This window comes from Phaenicophaeus curvirostris, chromosome 4, assembly GCF_032191515.1.
Source record: "Phaenicophaeus curvirostris isolate KB17595 chromosome 4, BPBGC_Pcur_1.0, whole genome shotgun sequence".
Taxonomy (NCBI): domain Eukaryota; kingdom Metazoa; phylum Chordata; class Aves; order Cuculiformes; family Cuculidae; genus Phaenicophaeus; species Phaenicophaeus curvirostris.
The window spans coordinates 72337564-72360931 of record NC_091395.1 but is presented as its reverse complement, the minus strand read 5'-3'; the positions used below and the strand labels follow the sequence as shown (position 1 = coordinate 72360931).

Sequence of the window (23368 nt, the reverse complement as noted above, 5' to 3'; positions counted from 1 at the left end):
GGCAGAGACTGTGGGTCCTTGCATGTCCCAGAGCCGTGTCCTACACAGAGCACGGCCACAAGACATCAGCCTGCAGAGCACAACAGTTGAATGATATATTATTCACTGTTTCTAATGAATGTTCACGGCCTTTACAGCTGTGCAGTGACCTGCTCCTGCTGGTTGCTGGTTGCTCTCAGAGTGTTTGTTAGCAAGTCTTACCAGCCAGCTTGAGCAGGAGCAAACTAAAAGCATCTTTGCAATGACTGTAGGGCAGTCAGAGAGGAAAGCCAAGAAGCCCTCAGAGCACCTTTCCAGCCCGTGTGAATCCCCTTGGTACACCCGTCCCGGTGCCCCCAGCGCAGAGCCAGTCACAGCGTTCACCCTTCTCAGGGTTCTTTGAGAACATCTCAGGGTGCTTGGAGAACATCTCAGGGTACTGCAGGATCCAGACTGGTCCAGTTGCCAGCAGTTCTGTCAAGGAAAGATGTTCAAGCCGTTGTAGGAAAGCAATATCTTTCTTGCAGTGCAGGCTGATGGTGAATTATTTTATTTGCTGTCTGCAATGACGTTGCCAGGTTGCTGGAAATGCCCTGGCAGCAATTAATTTCTGCAAGAGGTGAGTGGTAATGATACCACACAGTGTGGAACTGAGGAGAAGGAGACTCTTCTGCATTTTAGCATCTTTGTCATTACTTTGGGTGTATTTGGTAAAAGACAATGCCCAGTCATTCATTTCAGCACAAGGTAAAAACCTGTCCTGGAGGGCTCGGGCTGCAGAAACTAATTGCAGCTCATGGCTTTGCACTAATAATTGACATCAGCTCTAAAAGGCAGAAAAAGATCATTGAGTGGCCTTTGTAGGTTAACAACATTGCAGGTCACTGGGTAGTGCTAGTGCACAGCTTGGGTGAGTCTTTTGTCGACAGAGCTTGGCAGTGACCATGATCGCACTGAGGAGCAGGAGGCAGGAGCCTGCCAAGGGAACCCAGATGATGTCGCAGGCATGAACCCGCTCTTTGTTCTTGCCGTTGTCTGCAGGAATAAAGAAAAACGAATGTCCACCAGGTGCTCACGACTAGTGTTGCTACCAGCTTTGATGGAGCAGAGGGATCTACCAAGGGACATGCCTGGCATTCAGTGAGGTTGGCTGTGAAGCACAGGGCTTCTCCTGGCGGACCAGGGATGTCTGCAAGTGCAACACAAGCCTTTATTAGTCCTGCTGTTCTCAGTGTTTTCCTGGAACCTTGAGGAAGGACACATAGCCAAAAGTTTTGTCGTGTCCCTTGCCCAGGATAAAAACAGCCCCTGCCCCAAGCCTCTGAACTCCCTGCTGTACTAAGGCATAAAACATGCTGATGCTTTTTAAGTCATGCTTAGCCTTTCCTAAGTGGTGTGAAACACTGGAGTTCAACCCTTCCAGGGGCACACACCCAGGTATAAGACATGCTGATGCTTTTTAAATCACGCTTAGCCTTTCCTAAGTGGGATGAAACATTGGAGTTTAACCCTTCCAGCTGTACACAGCAAGATATCCAACTCTGATGAAGCTGTAAGAATTTTTCCTCCTTCCCCCATCCCAAAATCCCTGCAGGGCCCCCTTGGCATCAGGGGAACAGAGCCCAGCACCTCCCCTCTCCCTCCCTGCAGCTGGGCTACCTTGCTCCAGGGTCTTCACGCAGGTGTTGTTTTCGGTGACGCCACGCGGTGTGGTGGGGGCTGCTGTGGTGGGGGCTGCTGCCATGGTGGGTGCTGTTGTGGTGATGACTATAAAGGGAAATGGAGGAATATATCATATGGGAAGGTAAGATAAAACAGCACTCTCCTGCCCTTTTCTCTCCCACCCTTGCTAGGGCACTGCTCCTCCAGTGGCCAGTATAGGGCTCAACTCCACTGGAACATCACAGAGTATATTTTGGCTGGTGAGTTCCCAAGGGAAGCTCTGCCAAGACACAATAAGGAGTTACAGGCTCCTTAGTTCTTGCTTCCTGCTGCCACTCTCAGAAAGCTCAAGTACCCTGAGGGTGGTAGGACCTTTGGGACTTGTGTAAGGTGAGGGAGGAGGTGGATGTGGCTTTGATCTTATCCCTTCAGAGCCATGAATGAGATGGAGAAGTGGGGATGGGGAGGTGATGTCGGGTCTGCCCACTCATCTTTGCCTTTGGGCAGGGCTGATACCATGGGAAGAAACAGCAAGCAGGCAGCTTCTGGCAGGAGAATGTGGTTTGCCTTGGGCAAGCAAGCATGGAAATGGATAAAAAAGGGCATGGGCAGGGGGTGCTGGACATTTTGGCAGAGCTAAGCAAGGTTGGGTGGAGAGGTTTCTGACCTGGAAAGAAGGCAGGCTGGCCAGGGCTGAAGAACAGCATCTGGTTGCTGTTCATGAGGCAGAAATAGTAGCCCTCATCCTGTGACATGAAAGACTTCACTGCCAGCCGGTAGAATCTCCCATTTTTTGTTGCCTCATACCGTGAGGATGTCTGTTTATATCCCTGGAAGGTGACCCGGGCCAGGTAGGAAATGTAGACAATGAAGTGAAGTGTCTGACTCTTGTCCTGGTGGGCCCAGAATGCGCCGCTGTCCTTGCTGGACTCACACTCGAGCTCCAGTCGCTGTCCCAGCTGGGGATGCGTGATGGTTCTGTCACGAAACCTGATTCTCATGCTGTAGCTCTGGCCCCAGATCCCAGGACAACCTGCAGGAAACAAATCCTCATGGGAACCATCGGGGGAGACCTGTGTCCCCTCCAGAAAACCTCATTCCCTATCCATGAGCAGTGACATCAAATTCCAAGGGAGGACAATGGTGACGTGAAATTGGACTCATTGCTGGGATCATGCATGGAGAGAGCTCAGCCGTCCAACACCTGGGCTTTAGAAAAGCTTTTCAGCTGCCTCCTCAGCAATGTCACCCCCTCCCAGATTATCTGAATTGCCTTCCTGAAAACAATGACTACTCAACTCTCTTTTACCTTTCCCCAACCCCACCAGAACCACCTCTCCATCTGGGCTCCCTTCCCGGTGTGCACGATGCTGCAGCCACCCCTCCAGCTGCCCTACGCTTGCTGAGACGCTGCCGCCTTTCCCTCTAGAATTACTCAACCAACCTCAAAGGCAGCCTTTTGGCTTTGTTCTTTTATTTTCCCTGTAACCATTTAGCCCAATTTCTTGGATGCAGTGGAAGGGGTTTTCTTGCCCTCCCGGTGTCAATGATGCACAAGCCTGTGTCCATACTCACAGAGCCCCAGAGCCAGCAGAAGGAGCAGCACAGGAGACCCGACCATCTTCTCCTGGGGGTGGCCGTCCTTGGGGACGATGTGGCAGAGCAGAAACAATCTTTGTTGCTTGACTTGGCGGGCTGTGTCGCTCTTTGGAGAGGATGTGATGCAGCTGACTTCTTCAGGTGTTCGATTGTTCTTTAATTAATCATAATTAATATACCCTAGTTACTCTTTATTTTGACAAAATCTGCTCTATTTCAGGTAGACATCGTCGGCCTCACAGCCTCATGAAAATATGGATTTCACACATCACAGCAGGCCTGGGCAGCAGCCACAATAGCAACGTCATCAAAGTCAGCAGCACTTGGTTTCTGACACCCCGGAAAAGGGAGCTTTCTTGGCAATGGAGTGATGGAGAAACACCTCCCACAGAAAAACAAGCAGCAGGAAAGCCAAGAAGTGCAAACCAAAGAAATAAACAATAGAGCAGCCCAGTGCCTCGCTGTCTGGTGAAGCTGTTGCTATTGTGTGTGCGAAGCTCCAGGAAGCACCATCCAGACCCATGTGCCAGTGGTCACCTGGAGGCAGCAGCAAGGACCCTCTCTGGTGAGGCACACAAGGGCTCTTGGGGCTGGGCGGAAGCTCCTGTGGTTACAGAAGAAAAGCACAAGATGTTGAAACAAATAAAAAATGCGTAGCCCTGTAGTCTGGGACTTTCTCAGTGGGTTTCAGATCATGGACCAGCTGCCTCACACAAAGCAGTTTTTGCAGAGCAATTGCACAGCAGAATTGCAAAGAGAACAATCAAACACCTGAAGAACTCACCTGCACGTCAGCAATGTACACACCCGAAGATAACAAATACGCATGGATAGATTCCATGAAACACCTCTTGCAGCTTCTTATTAAAATACGGTGTGTTCTGCCATCCACAAGAGACCCCTTGAGTGTGTGCAAGTGACGGCAGCAGAATCCCGGCCAACAAATGCAACCTGCAGCCAAAGCAAAGGGCTTGTCCATGACTTCAGTGGAGCTGGGGCTGCTGCAGCTCCCCAGATGGCTTGGAGACAGCAGGCTGTGGTATCTGATCCTACCTCAGGATCAACCATCATCAGTCTGAATCTCCAGGCAAGGCATTGAGGCAAAATCCTTGAAGAACCATTAAGAAACATAAGAAATTACTCCAAACCCTTCACTGGAACTGAATTTCCTCACAAATCCTTTATTTTCATTTTGCCCCAGATACCAAACACCTTCTCTTTACCCAAGAGGGTCCTGATGACATCACATCCTCTCCAAAGAGCGACACAGCCCGCCAAGTCAAGCAACAAAGATCGTCTTTGCTCCGCCACATCGTCCCCAAGGACGGCCACCCCCGGGAGAAGATGGTCGGGTCTCCAGTGCTGCTCCTTCTGCTGGCTCTGGGGCTCTGTGAGTATGGACACAGGGTTGTGCATCATTGAAACCGGGAGGGCAAGAAAACCCCTTCCACTGCATCCAAGAAATTGGGCTAAATGGTTACAGGGAAAATAAAAGAACAAAGCCAAAAGGCTGCCTTTGAGGTTGGTTGAGTAATTCTAGAGGGAAAGGCGGCAGCGTCTCAGCAAGCGTAGGGCAGCCGGAGGGGTGGCGGCAGCATCGTGCACACTGGGAAGGGAGCCCAGATGGAGAGGTGGTTATGGTGGGGTTGGGGAAAGGGGAAAATGGTGCTTTACTAGTCATTGTTTTCAGGGAGTCACTTCAGATAGGCTGGGAAGGGGTAACATCTTTGAGGAGGCAGCTGAAAATCTTTTCTGAAGGGCAGCACCCATCATTAAAGCCCAGGTGGTGGAGGGCTGAGCGCTCTCTGTGCACGATCCCAGCAACAACTCCAAGTTCAAGTCAGCCGGACACCATGGTCCTCCCTTGGAATTTGACCTCACAACCCATGGACAAGGAACAAGGTTTTCCAGAGGGGACACATGTCTCCCCCGATGGTTCCCATGAGGATTTGTCTCCTGCAGGTTGTCCTGGGATCCGGGGCCAGAGCTACAGCATGAGAATCAGGTTTCGTGACAGAACCATCACGCATCCCCAGCTGGGACAGCGACTGGAGCTTGAGTGTGAGTCCAGCAAGGAGGACAGCGGCGCATTCTGGGTCCATCTGGACAAGAGTCAGACCCTTCACTTCATTGTCTACATTTCCTACCTGCCCCGGGTCACCTTCCAGGGAAATGTACAGACGTCCTCACGCTATGAGGCAACAAAAAATGGGAGATTCTACCAGCTGGCAGTGAAGTCCTTCACGTCACAGGATGAGGGCTACTATTTCTGCCTCATGAACAGCAACCAGATGCTGTTCTTCAGCCCTGGCCAGCCTGCCTTCTTTCCAGGTCAGAAACTTCTCCACCCAACCTTGCTTAGCTCTGCCAAAATGTCCAGCACCCCCTGCCCATGCCCTTTTTAATCAGCCACCTCTTCCACATAACCCATTTCCATGACTGCTTGTTCAAGGCAAACCACATTCTCCTGCCAGAAGCTGCCTGCTTGCTGTTTCTTCCCATGGTATCAGCCCTGCCCAAAGGCAAAGATGAACAGGCAGACCCAACATCACCTCCCTATCCCTCTTTTCCACACCATTCATGGCTCTGAGGGGATAAGACCAAAGTAATGTCCACCTCCCTCCGCTCCTCCCTGAGCTTACACAGGTCCCCAAAGTCCTACCAGAACTTTTGGTGGCAGAAAGCAAAACTAAGGAGTCTGTAACTCCTTATTGTGCCTTGGCAGAACTTCCCTGGGGAACTCACCAGCCAAAACATACTCTGTGATGTTCCAGTGGAGTTGAGCCCTACGCTGGCCACTGAAGCAGCCGTGCCCTAGCAGGGGTGGGAGACAAGAAGGGCAGGAGAGTGCAGTTTTATATTACCTTACCATATCCTGTATTCCTCTGTTTTCATTTATAGTCATCACCACAGCAGCCCCCACCACACCGCGTGGCATCACCGAAAACACCAACTGCGTGACGACCCCAGAGCCAGGTAGCCCAGCTGCAGGGAGGGAGGGGGGAGGTGCTGCGCTCTGCTCCACTGATACCAAGGGGGCCCTGCAGGGATATTGGGATGGGGGAGGAGAGGGAAAATGCTGAAAGCTTCATCAGAGTTGGATATCTTGCTGTGTGCAGCTGGAAGGGTTAAACTCCAATGTTTCATCGCACTCGGGAAAGGCAGAGCATGATTTAAAAAGCACCAGCATGTTTTATGCCTCGGCACAGCAGGGAGAAGTGGAGGGAGAGCAGAGGCTGGGGGGCAGGGTGTGGTTTTAGCCTTGGCAGGGGACATGACAAAACTTTTGGCTGCGTGTCCTTCCTCAAGTCCCCAGGAAAACACTAAGAACAGCAGGACTAATAAAGGCACTTGCAGACATCCACGGAGGGCCAGGAGAAGCCCTGTGCATCACCACCAGCATTGCTAGCTGACCTTCACCAGGTCAGGTCCCTTGGTAGATCCCTCTGCTCCACCAGAGTTGGCCGTAACACCAGCCAGCAGCACCTCATGGACCTTTCCTCTTCTTTATTCCTGCAGACACCATCAGCCAGAAAGAGCTGACTTTCTTCTGTGACATCTTCATCTGGGTTCCCTTGGCAGGCCTCTGCCTCCTGCTCCTCATCGCGCTGGTGCTCACCATCGCGCTGTGTCAACGTAAGACTAACTCAGAACCCCCTGCAGATATTCCTGTAGCTTGAAACTGTAGCCCTGTCCTTCAGGCAAATGGATTTTCTAGCTATTCCCTTTATGTGGACATGAAATAATCAGGACACGCTCAATGCAAGAGAAGGACCACTGTTTAAACCATCATCTATGTTCTCCTCATCAGTAGGCCTTGGCTGGGAAATAATTACCAGCTCCTACACCAAAAAGGAAGGAAAATAGGTTATAAATAGAGAAAACTTACTGGCTCTGACATGCCTAAATTGATGTATCAGAGGGTAGAAGAACCAGAAGCTGAAACACTTTCACAAAATAAGGTAAACTGGCTGCAGCACAGGGCTTGCAAATTCAAATGCTGAGAATCCCATTCCAGTTTGTGCTGTAACCAGCCAAGCAAGTTAATTACACAGGTTCAGAGTCTGTTATGGTTAAAGCAATCAAGCAAAATCTCTAGGTACGTAAAAGTCCTTTGGTGAAATTTCATGTTTGAAATATCTTCCAATTCCTCTGAGCAATTAGTGAGTCCCAATATATTTAAATTAATTTAATGCTCACTGAAATCAGTTTAACTTTCTGATACTCCCAGAAATTACACCAATTTCACTAAACCAGCTCAGCTCATTTGCCTGGAATACCGAAGTGTTTTGCTGCTGAATTAACCTAACTAGATCCTCACTGACCCCCCAGCTGATGTGAGATGAATTTGCCAGCTGACTCAGCTTAAAAAAGTTCAAATTTTCAGCATCCTTCATCTCTGAAAAACACTAATCTCTATTGTATGCAGAGATAGGAAGGAATACATTAAACAAAACTAATGAGGCACAGCCAAAAATCATTCTTCTTGAGGGAAATAGCCGATGATGCAGCAGAGCACTCGGAGCTGGTCCAAATTCCCTCTGAAGTCACAGGAGCCAAGAGCCCTCCCTATGCACTAGGATTGCCCAGTGACCTGCAGCATCATTAACCTACAAACATCACTCAATGACTTATTTCTGCCTTTTAATGCTGATGTCAATTATCAGTGCAATTAGTCGCAATTAATTTCTGCAGCCCGAGCCCTCCAGGACAGGTTTTTACCTTGTGCTAAAATGAGTGGCTGGACATTGTGTTTTGCCAAATACATCCCAAAGTAATGACAAAGATGCTAAAATGGAGAAGAATCTCCTTCACCTCGGTTCCACACTGTGTGGTATCATTACCACTCGCCTGTTGCAGAAATTAATTGCGGCTGGTGGATTTTCAGCAACCTGCCAAATTCGCTGGAGACAGCAAAAAAAAAAAAAAATTCAGCATCAGTGTTCCCAGGCTGACCTTGCTATCGTTACTCACATGAAAATTTAGTTAATGAAAATACTTAAGCAGACTGCTGGGAAAACTGGGCTGCAGCACTGTTCCCTTGCACGGCTTTGGTCAAAAATAAACTTTGTTTATCCGTTGTTAGTGTTAAAGACCGCAAGCTGCTAGGGGATGCCAGCCCTCCCTTGCTGTAGTGTTTCTTTACTGAGCTGACTTGGTATCTTTGAACTAAAGCGTTTTCTTTTTGTTTCAGAAACCAGAAGACGAAGATGCAGATGTAAAAGGTTAGTAAATGACAGGTGTTGACTTTGTTCTCTTGAGCGTGGCAGCGTCTCACCCTCAAGCGATAAAGCAGGCAGGTGCCAAAAAACAACCTAAAAATTCTTCACCCAATATACAGTGAATGGTAGAGAACTGTGTAATGAATTAAGGGGGGAGGGAAAGAGAGATAAGATTCTCTTCTCCTTTGTTTTCGTGGTTTGAGTTTTTTTTAATGTTAAGCAATTCAAATCACTGAGCACTGACACTGCAGTAGATACTAAACAGAAAGACAAGAGGTGTTTGTGGCAACCTAAAAACTTTGTGCATCACCCAGCATTTACAACTGACACCATATTTCAGCGTTCCCAGTGCACCGCTCCAACTTGAGCCTGGGGCTGACAGATTTCATCCCTTCTCCCCCCGCCCCCCAAACTGTTTATTTGATTTCATCACTGGACCTGCAAGCTGTGCCCATGGATTAGATGCAAGTTACTGTACCCCAAACCCCTCTCTGCAGTTTTGGACCAACACCACCAGGGCTTTATATTTCTGTTTCCCCCAGCAAGCACCAAGTGATGGTAGCAGAGAAGCTGCTGCAGCCCTCAATGACTTTCCTGAGAAGCAGCAATGCAGATATGCATGGCTTTAGAGTTAACCTGCTTTCTAGGACAGACAGGGATCCTTTTTTTATGCTTTCTCCCCTGCCTCCCCAGCCCACCCATCATCCTGAGTCACCAGGAAAAGCACTATCTGAACAAGAACTGCAATTTTCCAATTTGGAACAAGAAATCCTCTTGCTCGCAAGAAATACCCATTTTGCTTCTGCAAATTGACCTCCCTGCAGCTGGTTTCACCTCGGCGGCTCTGCAGAAACCCACTCTGGCAGTTTTGCAAGCCTTGTGCTCAGAGTGCACCCCAGGGTTTGTGGCAAGAGAGTGTCCCAGCACTGAAATCCCTGATATTGCTCCAGGCACCCAGAGCTGGGCTAGCACCTGGAAAAACTGGGTTGCAAGAAAGTTTGCAGCAGTGTTGTCACACCTCTGGAGCCTTATTCTTTGCAAATCAAGACTCTTTAAATTCAGATAAATTCATATTCGTATTCCATGGGTTTTATAGTAAAAACGTTGATAGATTTTTAGTTGTCCAAATTAATGCAATCACTCAGAAAGAAATAATGACTGTGAAACGCCTCCCTCCCCCTCCATTAACAGAAAAAGGATCCTTACAATTATTTTTTTAAAGGCAGAACGCATCAGAAGACATTGCCTGAATAATAATAGTTTTTAAGGGAAGAAGCATCGGGTGCCTTCTGCCCTGTGGGTGCAATCTTCCTATATCAAAGTACAGCTGCACCCACAGACCTGAATTTTCTTTAACTTGTCTGGAAAAGGGAACAGCCTGTTTTTTTTATGATGGATATTTTTTCTATCCAGCGCTCTTCTAATCTTCTCCTGGCTTTCCGAGGGCTAAATGATATGGGAGAGCTGCTCTTGCAGCCTTGTTTAGGACAATGCTTGCATTCTTCACTTATCTCAGTCCCTGTTACCAGCCCTGCGCAAGGATGTTCTGTCCCCAAGGGGAAAAACACACTGCAGAGCTCTTCGATTCTGCAGAGATGGAGCAGTTGGGTTACAAGAGCCTCAGGAAATCATCTCACCAAGGGCAGCTTTCCTTCAAAAGCACTAACATGACAGAGTCCCAGTTTAAGCACTTGTAGCATATTTAAGCTTTTATTTAGAGAAGAAATTCCTGCTGCTCTGAGCAGTTCCCGCTTATTGAAATGAAGTTCTTTGGAAGTTAATAGTGCAGTTCACTCAATTAAAGAGCGCCTCAGGATCTGGCCTGGGATTCTGGCTGGCAGCTGAAGGATTCATTTTCCACCACAAATTAATCTTCAGTGAAAACGGGTGCCAAATCTCCAACTCATTAACTCGGCACAAAACTATCAGTTGCTGGAGAGCAGTAATTTCTATCCTTCTGGGAGCACACTGGTTGCCTAGAAAATCTCCCTGTAAACTCTGCACAAAAGTGGTTTGCAACAAGAAAAAGTCCTTACGATTTGCTAACAACTTCCCCAGCTCCAAAAAAAAAAAGCCCTAAGCTTTTCTCCCTTCATTCATTTCTGAATGAGGAGAAAGGCTTGATAAGAGGGCAGGAGTGTGCAGACGTCAGAGGTAAATTTAAAAAGCCCTTTTTTTAATTAGCGCAACAATTAATTAGCAGAAGAAGGTCCTTCTAGCAGCTGTCACAAGTTAAAACATGAGTAGATCATTCACTAGCATGAAGAGGATTTATGAACATGTTGCAGCCTGCTCTTGGAGGTTCCTGGCTGTAAAACAAGGTTAAACGAGCTGTTCAGCAGCCATACATTAATGGTCATCTTGTTCCTTTCACATCACAGTAAAACAAAACCTTTTATCTCTCTAGACCTGTGCATGGGAAACCCTACACGAAACCCACCATGCCAAGCCGACACATATAAGGATCTGCACCTTATGGCTTCTGAATCATCTTTTGGGACCTGTCAGTAAGCCCATCACCTACATCATCTACAATGCTACTACTTTTCATGCACTCTACCTTGACAAATTTGAAGAGATAAGACGGAGCAGACCACAGACAGTGAGCAGCCGCTTCTGTGAACTGCACGATTCCAGAACCTGAGATTCTTACCTTATTCCCAAGGCCAAACACCATCTCTATTCCCAATGACAGAGCTTTGTGGCTCAGGCAAAAGAAACAGCTCAATAGCAACGCTGACGCCTATCAGTGACAAGTTGATGAGAAACAAGGACATTAACTGGACCTTTGCTCAAGGTGTGTGGTATTTTTTGCTACAATGCAAACAAAAGTTGAGTTTGCTATGAAATGACTTTAAAATCAAAGCCCTCACTTCACACAGCCTCTTTTCCTGGTGCCACTCATCTGAGAAGGTAAATACGAATTAAAAGGCTTTGCTTTTTAGTTTTTTTGAGTCCTGGGGGCTAAGGTTTGCTGTTTCCCTCTTGCTATCCTTGTTCTGCTGCTAGCCTCATTTCCATCAATTTGGGCAGGATTGCACCTGAGCGAGGAAAGTGGGATTTTCTTTCTTTCTGGAAGAAATGGTTGAGTGGTAAAATAAGTCTTTGTCGCTTGCTTTGTTAAGCAGGACTTTCAGCACATCCACCTCAGACACACTGATTGACTATGAATTCTGTTATTTCAGCTCTGTATTTTGTGTAAATACTTCCTCACTACACTTGCAAATGAAGAATGGAGGAAAAAGAAATAATAATTAAACAAATGTTTCTAATCAGATTCTATCACGTTTAATTTCTTTGGTTCCTAGCCTCAAAAAAGCTAAAATCCTTCATGAAGATAATAAATACGGGTTTTAAGAAGTCTTGGGTAAGGGAGAGGGCAGTGTTTTACACACCAGCCTGAGCTTTAGGGTGCCAAAGTTCAACTAGCCTATTACTGCCTAAAATGATCTAAAATTATTTTCCCAGGGACTTGCAAGATGGGCCCTGTAACACTCTCCGTCCAGGGGGTGCTGTGAAGGTGGATGAGATAAAGACTCTGGAAGCATTCGGGTTTTTTTGCCAAGGGGCTGATAAAAACCTGGGAAAAAAAGCATGAAAGAAAGCCTTTGCTAGTCTCCTCCTCTGCAAACAAGCTGGGAAGAAGAGAAATTCAGAGAAACAAAATTCTTCCAAGATTAGTTTTTTCTGATACTTAATAAAATAAATAATAAGGGACTAGATAAGTGTATTGAAACAATAGCAGGCACATACTGAATAACAACTACACGTATCTACACATACTATAAAGAAAAAAATAACCGAAAAGCCTTAACACTGAAATCTCTGTAGTTTCAGAGACTTTAAGAAGCACTAAGACACACTCAAATGATTCAGGGTGGCCTCATTCAAACTCCAGGTGCTGAGCCGGGGAGAAGCAAGGGTTTCACTGCACCTGCAGTGCCAGCATCAGCCCCATCACCAATGTGCAGCTGCATTTGCACAACAATATGAAACAGATGCACTCACCAACTTGTTTCTAGGCAGACTAGGTCCAACCTTTGGCCCCATTTTAATATATTATAGTTACCTAAATCTGTCTGATCTCACCCTACAGTCAGCTCTAACCATGCAGATGAAAAGCTCATACATTTTCTCTCTTTTCTGAGCATCAGTTTTATTATTAAGTTGTTCCAGAGTCTGTTGTTAACTTAGTTTGAGCTAAAGGTTTTGACTTATAAAGACTTAACTTATAAAGTGTTTCTGCAAAACAGTTCACAAGAGGTAGGAACATCACTACCTCACTGGCAGCATTCTCTACAGCTTTTTCCTTGCTGTTCTCCATCATTTTATCCTGGGTTTTCACATTATACTAGAGCTTTGGTCTACATCATGCCATGTTGCTGCAATCCAGGCCATCAGGCAATGCTCCTCCTGACCTGGTACCAAGCCCCAAACCTAAAACCACTTTCAACATGTTGCCTCCACACTTCAGCAGAGACCTTCCCTTCCCATTCCAGCTGCTTGAAATGGCTTTGTAGAAAGAAGATGAAACAATCTGACCGCATACATCTGTTGCTGTTTCCCCACATGCATGGGAAGCATTTCCTCAAAACTGCCTTTTCTCTAGCACAGCAGTTGGATGCGCCGCGTGACACCCACCAAAATTAAATTTATAGCTTTGAACACTGAACAGAAAACCTAGCAGAAGCATTTTTCTGTATTTTACTCTCTGTAAGCAATGCTGTTCTTTCAAATGAAACTATTATTTCATGCTCCACAGGTTAAATATTTATTGCTTGTTCTACTGCTCTGACAGCCTACAGAGATCAACCCTGTAGTGAAAAAGAAAGGATATGGGTATTTAAAATCAAAAAGCATTTCAATAAGATGAATACACACAACAAATTCTTCACTGCAGAAACCGTGTGGAATCCTAATGCAGGATAAACAGAACAAAATAATAATAGAATGGTTTGGATTGGAAGGGACCATGAAGGTCATCTAGTCCAGCCCTCCCTGCAGTGAGCAGGGACATCTTCAACCAGATCAAATTACTCAGAGCCCCATCCAACTTCCCCTTGAATGTTTCCAGGGATGGGACATCTACCACCTTTCTGGGCAACCTATTTCAGCGTTTCACCACCCTCAGCGCAAAAAATTCCTTTCTAATATCTAATTCTAATCTCTTCTTTTGGTTTAAAACCATTCCCCCTTCTCCTGTTGCTAGAGGACCTGCTAAAAAGTTTTTCCCCATCTTTCTTATAAGCTCCCTCTAAGTATTGAAAGGCCACAATAAGGTCTCCTCAGAGTCTTCCCTTCTGCAAGCTGAACAAGCCCAACTCTCTCAGCCTTTCTTCACGAGGGAGGTGTTCCAGGCCTCTGGCCATTTGTGACCATTGGTGGCCAAGAAGGCCAATTGCATCTTGGCTTGTATCAGACACGGCGTGACCAGCAGGTCCAGGGAGGTTATTCTCCCTCTGTACTCGGCACTGGTGAGACCGCTCCTCGAATTCTGCTCTGGTTGCACAGCCAGATGCCTTGAAAGAAATCAGACTCAAAACCTCATCTTTGAAGATAACTGAAGCCTTCATTCATAAATTCAGGAACCTAGCAGGCTTTCAGAAGTTTCAGCACTGCAAAGAAAGGTCTTTCATCACAACAGTACTGCCTATAGAGCACGGTCCCTCTTCAGAGGGTATGTTCCACATACAAAGAAAGCCCAGTTAAGGAATACATTCCAAGTTCTCCTGCCTGCCACCTTCTGGGCACGGCTTTTTACTGGGTATAATCAATATACTCAATATAATCAATATAAAAATACATCACTATTCACTGAACTCTATGAGCAGCTTGCAGCTTCTAACTTGCTCTAACTATCAGCCAGGTATCATCTTCAATTCTTCATCTTCATCTGTGTCTTTGCATCTCTTTAAATCACAGATCCTGGTGGTCTCTGATTTTGGTGCTTAGATCTATAGATGAACAAAGGGAAGTATCACCCAAACTGCATATGGTTTGGCTGCAAACTGTGTATAAGGTATCAGTAGGAACTGTCTGTGGACTCTCTGTGAGATGCTACATGTACATGTTAATGTGTTGTCCATCTCAGGATACTGACGGCTAAAACTTGTTCATTCATCTCTTCTTACATGAGCTTTTCTGTTTATGAACCAGTGCAATTTAAACACCCCAAATACACTGGACTGAACTGCTGTGATTCAGCATCTGCTACACAACCAGCAAAATCACCTCTGCAGAAATTCAGAGGCTGAGGGAACCAGAAAAGGCAGCTTGAGGCACACACCAGAATAAGCCCTTAACTCTTCTTTAGTCACTGCTTTGAGTTTCATGTTGAACACCCCCAAAATGAGAAACACCTCACGGACAGACACATCTATGAGAAGTTTGCTTCAAAGCACCAGATGGACTTCAACAAGGAATCCTCCAGCAGAGGTGATGACACAGCACAGACCAAGTTTCCTTTGCCGACTATTCATTCCACGCAATCCATGGAGTCATCTTCCAGTTCAGGGCAGCAGTAACCAGCACCACATCTTAGATTGAAACCTATAACTCTAGAAGGCTTGTTAAGTTTTCCATTTACACATAGAGCTGAGGAACAATATTGTTTATAATTAGCTTTAAAAGATCTGGATTTTCTTCACAAGACAATGTTTATTTACTTCGGCACCCCTACTGATAGAAGGCAAAAGCAAAACTACATCTTTTGCACCAAAACCATAATAACCAGATGCAAACATCAGTGCAGCGGTGAGAAAGGAAGGAGCCAAGAGCAACTCGAGCCCTGCTGCAGAGGTGAAAGACTAACACAGCATCACACAAGAAGGCAATATCTGCAGCAAATCAAGCAAGTTTCAGAGCAATCTGGCCGAGTCTGTGTTTCAGTCACAATGACCAGGCAAGACTCTGTCTTGCACAGATGAAAAGAGAAGGACTGGCTGGGTCCAGAAAAGCAGCTCAAGGGTGCTTGATTCTTCACACAGGAAAACATTGTTGGACTGGTTCAACAGACCTGGCAGCCTTTTGCTAATGTGGAGGAAGTTCTGGTTTCACAGTGAGGCGACAGCACTGGGTGCAGAGGCAAAGGCTTGATGCAGTTACGAGTTAACATAAGGCAAACACGAGTCTGAGATACAGAATCATAGAATAGAATCATAGAATCACCAGGTTGGAAGAGACCCACGGGATCATTGAGTCCAACCATTCCTATCAATCACTAAACCATGCCCCTCAGCACCTCGTCCACCCATCCCTTAAACACCTCCAGGGAAGGTGACTCAACCACCTCCCTGGGCAGCCTCTGCCAGTGCCCAATGATCCTTTCTGTGAAAATTTTTTTCCTAATATTCAGCCTAAACCTCCCCTGGCGGAGCTTGAAGCCAATCCCCCTTGTCCTGTCCCCTGTCACTTGGGAGAGGAGGCCAGCTCCTTCCTCTCCACAACCTCCTTTCAGGTTGTTATAGAGAGCAATGAGGTCTCCCCTCAGCCTCCTCTTCTCCAGCCTAAACACCCCCAGCTCTCTCAGCTGCTCCTCATAAGGCCTGTTCTCCACAGCCCCTTCTTCAGTGGTGGAAAGGGTAAGAGCTGATTACAATTTAAGCGTAACCTCAACCAATAAAGACAAAAGGGTACAAGATGGTCACTGAAAGCTCTATGAAGCTGAGGAAGGCAGCAGATGCCCCCATAGCAGAGCATCCAGAATTTGTTGCCTTAGTTAACCTGCTTCTCCCACATCCAGTGATTTAATTACTCAGAAAAATTTTCTGAGTGATAAGGGATTTTGATGAGATAAATAAGTTCCAGGTAAATAATACAGCCAAGATGACCCCAGAAGACCCAGGAACTGGACTGGTCAGTTAGTCACTTTGCCTGTCCAAGCACCTAAGCTCAAAGCAGGCTCCCCAGACTAATGCTGTGCACGTTCTGCAAGCACTTGAAAGCCACCCCACAGAACCCACATCCTTGCTACTGCTTCTGCAGCAGTCAAGACAGAAAAGCAGAATAAGGCAAGCAAAGAATTACAGAAATCACTGGAAGAACAGTAAAGAAACAGTGAAATATGACTTTCCTGTAACTGGGATTCTTCCTTTTGATTTATCCAAAATCAAATCTCTTTGACATGCACAGTCAGCATGACTTATCCATCTGGATTCTCCTCCTGAGCTGGGCTGAATAAAAGCAGGCAAACAAACTTTGCAAGGAAAATCTAAGCCAAACCTACTGTGTTAAACCTGGCAAGTTGGTTCTGAGTAGTCATAACTAACTTCAACTTAAACATTTTACAGGAACACTGCTGCTAAAATTTTAGAATGAAGGCACCAGGATGGTGACAGGTCTAAGTTAATAAGCATCAGAAGCTCTAACTCATTACTTGGAACACAGAGATTTCCCTGCAGCTTCTTACGAGGGAACAGCTGAGGGAACTGGGGTTGTTTAGCCTGGAGAAAAGGAGGCTGAGGGGAGACCTTTTCCCCCACTACAACCTCCTTTTAAGTAGTAGTAGAGAGGGACCAGGTCTCCCCTCAGCCTACATAAAAGGAGGGTGTAGAGTTGTGGGTATTGATCTCTTCTCCCAAGTGATAGGTGACAGGGCAAGAGGGAATGGCCTTAAGCTGCATCATGGGAAGTTTAGATTGGACAACAGGAAAAATTTCTTCACAGAAAGGGCGATTGAGCACTGGCAGAGGCTGCCCAGGGAGGTGGTGGAGTCCCTGGAGGTATTTAGAAGGCAGGTAGATGAGGTGCTTAGGGATACGATTTAGTAGTGGACAGGTACGGTTGGAGTTGATGATCTCAAAGGTCTTCTCCAACCTATCGATTCTATGATCCTACATACGTTAATTAAGCAGACTTCAAAGACTGAAATCACTGTAGTATTTCAGCAGAGAAACGCTGTTTTAGGCTGAGCAACCAGTCTTCCCTCCATGTCAACTTGTAATGTGAAGTGCTGGCCACTGCAGGAAAAGACTTTAATTCAAAAATACCTCATAGAGCAGCCGATCATCGAGAGCACAAACAGGAGGCGAGGACAGGAGCTCTCTGTTAATGGCAGTTATAGAACTACAAAAATCATAGAATGGCTTGTATTAAGAAGGACCTTAAAAACCATCTGGTCCCAATCCCCCTGCCATGGGAAGGGGAATCTCCCACTGGATCAGGTTTCTCAAAGCCTCGTTCTACCTGGCCTTGAACACTTCCAAATGATCAATACCTTTTGAGATCAAAAAACCCATGTAAGATTTTCATTTCCTACTACCCATTTTGAAACTTTGTTTTATACCACACATCAAGCTAAAATAGGAGAAACTGCAAAATAGGATATCTGTTGTGAGACGTTCAAGATATTTTCAAAAATTAAAACCAGTTTATTAACAGACACAGAACTAACACTACTGACAGGCTGCTGCTATGGAAATCATGTTCATAAACATTCATTGGCCTCAAGTTTTAATAGGGGAGGTTTAAGTTGGATATTAGAAAAAATTTCTTTACCAAAAGAGTGGTGAACTACTGGAAGAGGCTGCCCAAGGGTTTTATATAAGCTTTTATATAAGCACAGTCAAAAACTGCTTGGCTTAAGGCCCATCGACATTACTGACTAGAGCATTACTGCAAAGGAGGGGGGAGACACCAGCTGCAAGCCCAGCACAGCACACAGGAGTGACAGAGATACAGATAGAAATGTCTCTTTACTCATACACAGCAGTCTCATTAAAAGGCACTTGCTGCACAAAGACACTAGTTAAAGGCTTCACAATCCAGTCCTAATAGAGACAGACCTCAGCTACCACTGTAGCTTTAAAATCAAATATTTTTTGTACTACGGATATAGAATCATAGAATGCTTGAGGCTAGAAGGGGCCTTTACAGGTCATCCAGTGCAAAACCCACACAGCAGCAGGGACATCTTCAACCAGATCAGTTTGCTCAGAGCCCCATCCAACCTGATCTGGAACGTTTCCAGGGATGGGCCTCTGCCACCTCCCTGGGCAATCTGTACCAGTGTTTCACCACCCTCACAGTAAAAAATTTCTTCCTTTCCGTCACTCTGTATCTGCTTTCCCTTAGCTTAAAACCATTATTGTTTCTTCTGTTACAACAGGTCTTGCTAAAAAGTCTGTCCTCATCTTTTCTATTGGTCCCCTTTAAGTACTGGAAGGTCACTATAAGGTCTCCCCAGAGCCTTCTCTTCTCTAGGAGGAACAACCCCAACTCTCAGCCTGTCTTCATATAGGACGTGCTCCAGCCCTTGGATCATTTTTGTGGCCCTATATCTCAAATCCTTCTAGAGAAAATATACACATACTAGTTGCTCACTATATTTTAGGTATGCAAACCTGGTATTATTCACTTTTCCCCACGCAAGCACTTGCTCTAGTTACCAGAAGCCTATCAGGCAGCAGTAGGAGACAACCTGCATCACCTCGTAGGGCAAACTGGATAGTTGCAACAGCTAAAATGCAGAAATGTTTCACAAACCCCTAACAAGATCCCATTCCTGTAACCACATAAGCACTTTACATTAAACTGCTAGCATCATCTGCTGGTGGAGCTTCAAAACTGCAAGCAATTATTTTTAAGTAAACATGCAGACAGCTAGGAAAAGAACTGCAATTATCTGGCAAAAACATCTGAAGTTTTGAATTAGCCTGTGGATCCATAATACGCACTATTTAAAAGGGAAAATGGGACCAGTTCGTATCAAAAACTTTTTAATACGTAAGTTGAATTTGCATCCTATTGCCATTTAATAACGGTGCCATCCGTGTTCTCAAAGCAACTGCAATATAGGTACTATCAATATTAACTGGTGTTAATGCCAGAATACCAGCTGTGTTGACAGAGAAAGAGATGCTGCCCTAACACTTGAGATGGATTTCTGGGGTCTTGTTACTCTTATTGCTTTTTAAAATGCTTCATATGCCATTTCATATAAATCCAAAGCATTAAACAATTCCACTCAAAAGATTGAAAGCAATTTCAGCCAGACTAGGAAACCTACATGGAAAATAATATCCTCACCCGTTTATTGTTGATTTTACCACTTGGTAACGCGGTTGTTTTGAACTCAGTGTGAATACAATGTAAGTTCTGCAGAAAAATCACACACCTCTTTTTCACATGTATCAAACACATTGTAAGTTTAAAATCTGTGTGCCTTGACTTGCTCCTCTTAACGTCTCTTTAGGGATGTCCATTGTCACTGATCCGATAAGAGTCCAACTCAGTCTCTCCAGTCAGGTGACATACAAATTCAAGTGGTGGAGATTTCTCAAAGACGGTCTTCTCTGTAGTGCATTGTGCTAGTGCATTCAACCAGTGTCAGTATTGAACCATATAAGCTTGGGGTATTTCTTTTAACTACACAATACAGAAATATAATTTTACATGTAGCTTCGCATGCCTTATGGCTGCTTGCCCTACTATAGGACAGTGCAATAAATACAAATATATGCACACTAGAAAAGATTTAACTGCCATGATCTACATCTCGATTATGAGTACAAATTTACCTAGTCAACAATATGAGAAATTTAGCAGAAAAAAGTGACAATGGCAGTTAATATTCTACTACAAAAACAAGGCTAGAAGCAAAGTGTTCTCAAGCTACAGAAAACTTGCTATCTCCTAATATATGATGTAGGGCCCAGTTCTGCCAAGTGCAGTGTTGTGATCAGTAGATTGCATCAGAACATGCTTTTCCCCCATTTAACAATGAATACTTCTACAATTTATTTGGTTTTGATAACTGTTTATAAATAGCACACTATAATGACTATTAAACTATACAGCAACATGACATTTATAGCCTAATCCTGAATACGAAGTTCAAAGAACATGACTACAAAGGCCAGAGAGCAAATGTCATCGACTAAAAGCATTTCCACTTCAGAATTTATTGAATGTTTTCTTACACAAACACTTCTCGATAGCGAAACCAAAGGAACAGGATTTCCTATTCCCTTTCTGCTCCAGCAGTAATTTAGCTACACATCACCCTTATAAATTAGTGATGGATTTTAACAGGTAGCCCCTTGGGGCTATATATTTTATATACTTTATATATATGCACATTTACTCTGAACTCTATGTAAAAGTTGAAAAAATGCTTGAAAGAAAAACTCAGAATATATCACAGCTTTTCAGCAAAAAAAATACAAATTAGTTTTATAACCACTATTCAATTTATCAAAGTTTTTCTTTTTCTGAAGTATTTACCTTTAATTATGTACACGTTACAGGAAATAAAACTTTTTCCACAAACATTCTCTAAGGTGACAGTTATCAATAGAATGAGAGAATCGTAGCAGGAAGAATATTAAACAAATGGGGGTGATCAATTTCTGCTTTTAAAAAGTAAAAAGTCACCGTATAATTAAGTACAAAAACCTGCATTGAATGACAACTGCTGGTGTAGTAACTTGATCAGGTATGGAGACCAAGAGTATAGTAAAGCCCTATGGTAATAATATTTCTGTAGCATTTCCACTTGGTATGTATATACTAAATGTTGGCAAAGTTTCCGTAGCATTAGCTTATACAAACATAGGAGTCCTCAGTCTGCTGCATAAAATGGAACAAGTGTGTTTTAATTCTCCTGAAATGCACCTGAAATCCAGACTGTCGCTTACAAACTGCATAACGAAACTTCTCTTCAGAAAAATATCTGTTTGGCATCTCCAGGGCTCTGTTCCATCGGACAATAGGGGCATTTTAATCTGGGGACAAAGACAACACATTAGAATTGCGGCAATGTGTGACAACCAAGCATTAAGCTTTTTGACCCATTACAAAGGTAGCGAGTTTGCAGGGATAGTCCTTCCTATTTTATCCCCTGCAGCACGAAACAAATGTACTTTAAGCCATGTTTTATTGGGCTCCATTAAGTCACCCTTAGGTGATAGAGACCCTATCACGAGTTTTCTCCTAATTAAGTTCTTGCCCACCTTTCATCCATACACACTTGAATTATTACTCTCCATGAAATTACTCTCCATGATCAATACATTATTTCTGCTCCTGGATTAGTTTGTTGCATTTCAGTCATTTTAAACAGGCTGGTAGCTTTCCCCCCTGACTTTTCCAGCATCTAATGCTTTTTACTCTCTGGTTCCCAAAATGCTCCAATTTTACAACCCACTTAGGTCAGCTCTAGCAGGCTATGGCTAAAGAGCTCAGCCTTCACCCAAGTAATTCCACCTGCTTACAACATTTCTTCTGCCACTGATCCATTTTTCTCAATCTCTAAGCTTGGGCTTTTCACCTCCCCAAGTTAATGTTGTGAGAGCTGCACTGTCACTAAAGCCAATCAATGAAAACATCAAGAATGAGTGATGGGGGACAGGACCAGCACAGCAGTAAGTTCACTGGCTTAAAATGGCTGAAGTCACCCATGAACACAAACCTTTAGGCCTTTCCAGCAGGGCAAAGAATGCAAACATCACTTGACAGTTTCATTCACAGCATCACTTATTTTCCACCAGACTTAGCAAAACAACTTACAGCTCTAAATTAAGCTGGCAGCCTCCACGGAAGCTGCATATATTCAAATTACCACTGGGTTCTTCCTCAAGGAAATCTGCATAGCTCCCCCCTCCCAATTCCTCTTTCCCAAAAGCCTGCAAGCACCCTACAGATATCCACGGACTAGTATTTACCCAGTGATAATTCAACTACCTGCTCTATCCCTAAGCCGTATTTCCCTAGAGGCTTAATTTTACTTTTAAGGGATGTTTCATGCATTACTAACCTTGCTCCCAAAAGAAAAAAAAAGTATATATCCGTATGTAAAAGCCTCTGTTTGAATTTAAGACAACTTTAAAATAACTCTCCACTTTGCTTCCCTTCAGGTAATCTCACTTTCTACCACATCAGAGGATTTATTACGCTTTTCTACAGTGCATCAACACAGCTTATCTGGCTTCTAAGTCGTTCTCTAAGATTAAGAAGCTTCCACTAATTATGTAATTATGGACTCAAGCTTTCCCAAACACAGTATTCAAGGCTTAAAATTTATTCTTGTCTGTATGTTGCTTGAAATAAATAATGGTACTTACTTGCTGCCATTAAACATTTTATTCAAAGCATCTCTTGATATAATATGGCCACAGACTAATTTCATAGGTGGATTATTATCTGTTGTTTGCTGACGAAGAATGGGACAGGCAAATATTGAATGATACCAGCACTTTTTACCAAGGTCCACTTCAATCTGTGAAAGAAATTAACACAATTTATCATCAGAAATTACATTTCCAGATAATTACCCCTTTAGGTCATGACCCTTGCTTAACCGATTTCACAATTCAGCTGTGAAAGCAGCAAAATCCATTGTGTGGATGCCTGACAGTTTTCCAGACAAAAATACTTAGTTGTGATCTTAAAATGATGATTTAATTTGCTTCCCCTCATTCTTAACAAAGCAGAATATTCTGCCAGGGGACAAGTGCATATTTTAGTGCAGATATATATATTTTAGCGCTGATATGCTTCTTCTGTCTCAGGAAAACTGAGCTGATCACTCAACAAGACTTCATCTATTTCCTAGCCAGTGATTTCCAAAGTGGTTTAGATGACAGATCTCATTTAAGGGGAGAAAAAGAAAAAAGAAGAACCCTTGGACTGACTATGTCAACATTCCACAGCTTCTTGAAAGACTCTCCCAACATCTACATGTCAATAATGAGGCATATCAGAATTTTCAGTACCAACACTGACAACGCTGGTACAGCACAAGTCTTGCCATCAGGACCAAATGACTTCAGAACAGGACATCTCACAGGGAAGAACTAGTCTGTGACTTCAGAAATCAACTGAGAACTGCAAAAATAGGAGCTCCTGTACCTGAAGTTCCTGACTCTGACCAGTCCTCAATTCTGACAGGCTTCACCTTCAACAAAATC

General features: G+C 44.5%; 3 protein-coding genes across 3 annotated transcripts in view; 1 reads left to right on the top strand and 2 right to left on the bottom strand.

Moving 5' to 3' along the window:
* Positions 1-844: 844 nt before the first annotated feature.
* LOC138720402 (T-cell surface glycoprotein CD8 alpha chain-like) lies at positions 845-4081 on the bottom strand. Its single transcript, XM_069856583.1, has 5 exons — positions 4025-4081; positions 3217-3346; positions 2309-2674; positions 1639-1713; positions 845-1014 (listed from the first exon to the last, which is right to left on the bottom strand). Exons 1-5 carry the CDS (start codon positions 4079-4081, stop codon positions 845-847), a joined length of 798 nt encoding a protein of 265 aa, XP_069712684.1.
* A 442-nt stretch (positions 4082-4523) lies between these two features.
* On the top strand, positions 4524-11696 carry CD8A (CD8 subunit alpha). Its single transcript, XM_069856545.1, has 6 exons — positions 4524-4630; positions 5203-5571; positions 6142-6216; positions 6760-6876; positions 8435-8465; positions 10870-11696. Exons 1-6 carry the CDS (start codon positions 4585-4587, stop codon positions 10922-10924), a joined length of 693 nt encoding a protein of 230 aa, XP_069712646.1. The 5' UTR covers positions 4524-4584; the 3' UTR covers positions 10925-11696.
* Positions 11697-19464: 7768 nt separating this feature from the next.
* The window catches only part of RMND5A (required for meiotic nuclear division 5 homolog A), a 28581-nt gene continuing 24677 nt past the window's right edge, over positions 19465-23368 (bottom strand). The window contains exons 8-9 of the mRNA XM_069856527.1: positions 22523-22677; positions 19465-21184 (exon numbers count right to left, since the gene is read on the bottom strand). Of these exons, the coding sequence (XP_069712628.1) occupies positions 21121-21184; positions 22523-22677 (219 nt within the window). The 3' untranslated portion in view covers positions 19465-21120. The remainder of the gene's footprint in view (positions 21185-22522; positions 22678-23368) is intronic.

Coding starts and splice junctions, on each gene's coding strand:
- LOC138720402 (XM_069856583.1), bottom strand. CDS start 4,081: ATGGAATCTATCCATGCGTATTTGTTATCTTCGGGTGTGTACATTGCT. Junction 2,675..3,216: donor TCTGCTGGCTCTGGGGCTCT/GTGAGTATGGAC, acceptor TGTTTCCTGCAG/GTTGTCCTGGGATCTGGGGC. Junction 1,714..2,308: donor CCAGCCTGCCTTCTTTCCAG/GTCAGAAACCTC, acceptor CCATGGCAGCAG/CCCCCACCACAGCAGCCCCC.
- CD8A (XM_069856545.1), top strand. CDS start 4,585: ATGGTCGGGTCTCCAGTGCTGCTCCTTCTGCTGGCTCTGGGGCTCT. Junction 4,631..5,202: donor TCTGCTGGCTCTGGGGCTCT/GTGAGTATGGAC, acceptor TGTCTCCTGCAG/GTTGTCCTGGGATCCGGGGC. Junction 6,877..8,434: donor CACCATCGCGCTGTGTCAAC/GTAAGACTAACT, acceptor TTTTTGTTTCAG/AAACCAGAAGACGAAGATGC.